The 5368-nt window shown below is 60.4% G+C and overlaps 1 protein-coding gene across 1 annotated transcript; it reads left to right on the top strand.

Moving 5' to 3' along the window:
• Positions 1–833: 833 nt before the first annotated feature.
• On the top strand, positions 834–4502 carry LOC143389318 (DNA replication licensing factor MCM2-like). The gene is made up of 5 exons (XM_076842461.1): positions 834–923; positions 2931–3182; positions 3491–3673; positions 4001–4156; positions 4392–4502. Exons 1-5 carry the CDS (start codon positions 834–836, stop codon positions 4500–4502), a joined length of 792 nt encoding a protein of 263 aa, XP_076698576.1.
• Positions 4503–5368: the final 866 nt, after the last annotated feature.

Here is a 5368-nt window from a genome sequence, read left to right as displayed (position 1 = left end):
ATGGGACAACACTGGGCTGGGCAGGGAGTACAGAGGAGGTCTCCAAATGAGCCAAGGGACAGCACGGGGCTGGGCAGGGAGTGTAGAGGAGGTCTCCTGGGGTCCATGCGACAACACTGGGCTGGGAAGGGAGTGCAGAGGAGGTCTTCTGGGGGCCACGGGACAGCTCTGGGCTGGGAAGGGAGTGCAGAAGAGGTCTCCTGGCAGCCATGGGACAGCACTGGGCTGGGCATGGAGTGCAGAGGAGGTTGTCTGCGGGCCACGGGACAGCACTGGGCTCGGCAGGGAGTGCAGAGGAGGTCTTATTGGGGCCATGGGACAGCACTTGGCTGGGCAGAGAGTGCAGAGGTGGTCTCCTGGGGGCATGGTACAGCACTGGGCTGGGCAGAGAGTGCAGAGGAGAACTTCTGGGGGCCATTGGACAGCACCTGGTTGGGAAGGGAGTGCAGAGGAGGTCTTCTGGGGGCCACGCGAAAGCAGTTGGCTGGGTACGGAGTGCAGAGGTGGTCTCCTGGAGGCCATGGTACAGCACTAGACTTGGCAGAGATTACAGAGGACGTCTCCTGGGGGACATGGGACAGCTCTGGGCAAAGCACGGAGTGCAAAGGAGGTCTCCTGGAAGCCATGGGACTGCACTCGGGTGGCCAGGGAGTACAAGGCAGGTCGCCTGGGTGCCATGGGACAGCGCTGGCATGGGCAGGGAGTGCAGAGGAGTTCTCCACATGAGCCATGGGACAGCACTGGGATGGGCAGGGAGTGCAGAGGAGGTCTCCTTGGGGCCATGGGACAGCACTGGGCTGCGCAGGGAGCGCAGAGGAGGTCTCCTGGGGGCCATGGGACAGCACTGTGGTGGCCACGGAGTACAAGGCAGATCTTCTGGATGCGATGGGACAGCGCTGGAATGGGAACGGAGTGCAGAGGAGGTCTGTGGAGGCCATGGCACAGCACTGGGGTGGGCAGGGAGTGCAGTGAAGGTCTCCTGGGCACCATGGGACAGCACTGGGCTGGGCAGGGAGTGCAGAGGAGGTCTCTTGGGGGCCATGGGACAGCACTGGGCTGGGCAGAGAGTACAAGGGAAGTCACCTGGGGGCCATGGGACAGCACTGGGCTCCGCAGAGAGTTCAGAGGAGGTTTCCTGGGGCCATGGGACAGCACTGGGCAGGGCAGGGAGTGCAGAGGAGGTCACTTGGTGGCCATGGGACAGCACTGGGCTGCGCAGGGAGTGCAGAGGAGGTCTCCTCGGGGCCATGGGACAGCACTGGGCTGGGCAGGGAGTTCAGAGGAGGTCTCCTGGCGGCCATGGGACAGCACTGGGCAGGGCAGGGAGTGCAGAGGAGGTCTCCTAGGGGCCATGGGACAGCACTGGTCTGCGCAGGGAGTGCAGAGGAGGTCTCCTGGGGGCCATGGGACAGCACTGGGCTGGGCATGGAGTGCAGAGGAGGTTGTCTGCGGGCCATGGGACAGCACTGGGCTCGGCAGGGAGTGCAGAGGAGGTCTTTTTGGGACCATGGGACAGCACTTGGTTGGGCAGGGAGTGCAGAGGTGGTCTCCTGGAGGCCATGATACAGCACTGGGCTGGGCAGAGAGTGCAGAGGAGATCTTCTGGGGGCCATGGGACAGCTCTTGGCAGGGCAGGGAGTGCAAAGGAGGTCTCCTGGCAGCCATGGGACTGCACTGGGGTGGCCAGGGAGTACAAGGCAGGTCGCCTGGGTGCAATGGGACAGCGCTGGGATGGGCAGGGAGTGCAGAGGTGTTCTCCACATGAGCCATGGGACAGCACTGGGATGGGCAGGGAATGCAGAGGCAGTCTCCTTGGGGCCATGGGACAGCACTGGGCTGGGCAGGGAGTGCAGAGGAGGTTGTGTGCGGGCCATGGGACAGCACTGGGCTGGGCAGGGAGTGCAGAGGAGGTCTTCTGGGGGCCATTGGACAGCACTTGGCTGGGCAGCGAGTGCAGAGGTGATCTCCTGGGGGCAATGGTACAGCACTGGGCTGGGCAGAGAGTGCAGAGGAGGTCTCTTGGGTCAGGACCGCCGCACCTCACGGGCACGGCCTGAGGCCCAGCCTTGTCCCCTTGTCCCGAAGTTGTCCTGAAGTCTCCTTCCTTCGCATCTGCTCCCCCTCCTTAGTGCCCTTCACGGTCCTCTGCCTGTTCCTGTGTCCCCTGCTCCTCTCTGCTCCTGTCCCCCTCGTCCAGGGGCTGCTGTCCCTGGGGTTGGTCATCTGGCTTTCCACCCTGGTCCCTCCCTGATCATCTGCCTCCCTAGCCACCTCAATACCAGGGGCCCTTGACCATGGAGCCTCGTCCCCAGCCCTTTTTCTATTTTATTGAGAGACAGAGTCTCGCTGAGTTGCTCAGGGCCTCGCTAAGTGGCTGAGGCTTGCCTCCACCTTGCGATCCTCCTGCCTCAGCCTCCCAAATTGCTAGATGACAGGCTGGTGCCGTGTCATCTTTTGTTCTGAAACGGGGACTTGCTGTGCTGGCCAGGCTGACCCCACACTCCTGGGCCATAGCACTTTTGTGCAGCTGGCCCTATAGGGGTGTGGCACTGTGTCCCACTTGGAATGTGTTGATAGCTTCTCTCTCACCAGGCAGTGAGCTCTGGGAAGACTTTGTCAGGTTTAGCATCGTGTTCTGGGCTCTGAAAACGGCCTGGAGACAATATAAGAGCAGATGGCCCACGCCGTCACATCCCAGTGGTTCAGGAGGCTGAGGCAGGAGGATCGCAAAGTGGAGGCCAGCCTCAGCCACTGAGCAAAACCCTGAGCAACTCGGCGAGACCCTGTCTTTAAATAAAATACAGAAGGAGCTGGGGACGGGACTCAGGGGGTAGGCGCCCCTGGGTTCCATCCCTGGGACCAATAAATTAAACACGGTGGGCAGGATGTGTGTGACCCACCAGGCTCAGGGCCTGTCCCCGCTGCCGTAGGACGAGATGCTGGCCCGCTTCGTGGTGGGCAGCCACGTGCGTCATCACCCCAGCAACAAGGAGGACGGGGGCGTGGTCAACGGCAGCGCTCCGGAGCCCGCCATGCCCAACACGTACGGCGTGAAGCCGCTGCCCCAAGAAGTACTCAAGAAATACATCATCTACGCCAAGGAGAAGGTGCACCCCAAGCTCAACCAGATGGACCAGGACAAGGTGGCCAAGATGTACAGCAACCTGAGGAAGAAGTCCATGGTGAGCACTTGGGCCGCCGCTGTGTGCACGCCGGCTCGGGAGGCTGAGGCAGGAGGATCGCAAGGTGGAGGCCGGCCTCAGCCCCTCAGCAAGAGCCTGCCTCTAAATAAAAAAATAAAAGGGGCTGGGGACGGGGCTCTGGGGTGGCAGCATCCTGGGGTCCGTCCCCCCGGGTGCCCAACGTTAGCACCAAGCGGGAGGCACAGCGGCCCCTGGAGTGGACCGGTTTGCGGTTGGAAGAGGCCCTGAGCTCACTGGGCAGCTCCTTCCGCCCTCGCTGAGCCTGCCCTGTCCTCCCCCCCCTGCAGGCCACGGGCAGCATCCCCATCACCGTGCGGCACATTGAGTCCATGATCCGCATGGCCGAGGCCCACGCGCGCATCCACCTGCGGAACTACGTGATCGAGGACGACGTCAACATGGCCATCCGCGTGATGCTGGAGAGCTTCATCGACACGCAGAAGTTCAGCGTGATGCGCAGCATGAGGAAGGTGGGTGCCGTCCCACCCGGGGGACCCCCCGTGCAGCGTGGCCGGGAGGGCCAGCTCTGGGAAGCAGGCCTGGGGGCTCTGGTCTGCCTCCCACATGCTTAGGAGGCTGAGGCAGGAGGATCCCAAGGTGGAGGCCAGCCTCTACAATTTAGCGAGACCCTAAGAAACTGAGCAAGACTGTCTCAAAAGAGCAGAGCCGGGGACTGGCGGGGGTGGGTGTCCCACCTGGGTGTGGCCCTGCCCCTCACCTGGCTGTTGGGAGCCGAGGTGGGGCGGACCCAAAATGGACCCCGCTGGGTGGTGTCTGACCTGTCCTTCCTCCTGCAGACCTTTGCCCACTATCTTTCCTTCCAGCGCGACAACAACGAGCTGCTGCTCTTCATATTGAAGCAGTTGGTGGCCGAGCAGGTGACCTATCAGCATAACCGCTTTGGAGCCCAGCAGGACACCATCGAAGTGCCTGAGAAGGACTTGGTGGACAAGGTATGGGCTCCCGTGGGAGGTCGGGGCCGGGGCTTGGCTCCCTGGGGAGCCGTCCGTCATCCTCAGGGGCTTGGCGGATGGGCCTCGAGCGACAGCCGGAAGTTGGTTGAGGCTGGCCTCCAACTCACGATCCTCCTGCCTCAGCCTCCCGGGCTGCGAGGATTCTGGACATCGCCTCCTCCGGGGCCCGTTAAGTCCACTGACTCGCACACTTGTCCTTTGTCCCCCCTGTTAGGCTCGGCAGATCAACATCCACAACCTCTCTGCCTTCTACGACAGTGACCTTTTCAGGATGAAAAAGTTCAGCCTCGACGTGAAGCGGAAATTGATCTTGCAGCAGTTCTGAGGCCCGCCCCCTGGGGCCCACCCGGAGAGGGACTCCCCGATGACACACCGTATTCAGGGGAAATCAGACCAAGCGCTCAGTCACTTTGTGCACGTGAAACCCAAACTCCTGGGAGACTCAGGGGGTTAGGGTTGGGGTTGGCGGCGGGATGTCTAGCGTCCCCGGTGGTATTTATTTTTCTGGCCTCGCTTTTTTGCTTCAGGAACACTTTTTAGGGGGTGGGGGGTACCAGGGATGGGACTCGGGGAGCCCTCGACCACTCAGTGGCATCCCCAGCCCGATTGGGTATTTTATTTAGAGGTGGTCACAGTCGCTTAGTGCCTTTTGCTGAGGCTGGCCTCCATCTTGAGATCCTCCTGCCTCAGCCTCCCGAGTCGCTGAGATACTGGGCATGTGCCACAGCGCCCGTTAGACTTTTTAAGTGGGCGCCTTTGACTGCTTAGGTTCCTACCCGTGGTACCTCCTGTCTGCAGATTTTTTCCTGGAATTCTGTCCTGTTGTAGAAGGACTCACAGCTCCTACTTGAGTGCTTATGATTCCTGTGATAGTGTGGCTTCTGTCCCCCAGCGGGACATGAGGAATCTGCCACAGGGCACATGGATTGTTCACCACTTTTACTCCTATATTAATTAATAGGATTCTTGTCCCGGGTTATGTTCCCACAATGCTTTGTACATAATTTTTTCTTTCTGTAGTTCAGATTTTTAATAAAGTTGAATAAAATCGAAACCTTGGTATCTATTGGCCTCTGTTCTTTTATTTTTTCCTACTTTTTTTGTTCCCAGGGATGGAACTCGGGGAGCTTCATCCCTGAGCCCTGTCCCTAGCCCTTTTTATATTTTATTTAGAGACAGGGTCTCTCTGCT

Source organism: Callospermophilus lateralis, unplaced genomic scaffold (assembly GCF_048772815.1).
Source record: "Callospermophilus lateralis isolate mCalLat2 unplaced genomic scaffold, mCalLat2.hap1 Scaffold_1122, whole genome shotgun sequence".
NCBI classification, from domain to species: domain Eukaryota; kingdom Metazoa; phylum Chordata; class Mammalia; order Rodentia; family Sciuridae; genus Callospermophilus; species Callospermophilus lateralis.
Note: the sequence above shows the minus strand (reverse complement) of the source record. Positions and strands in the feature narration are given on the sequence as shown.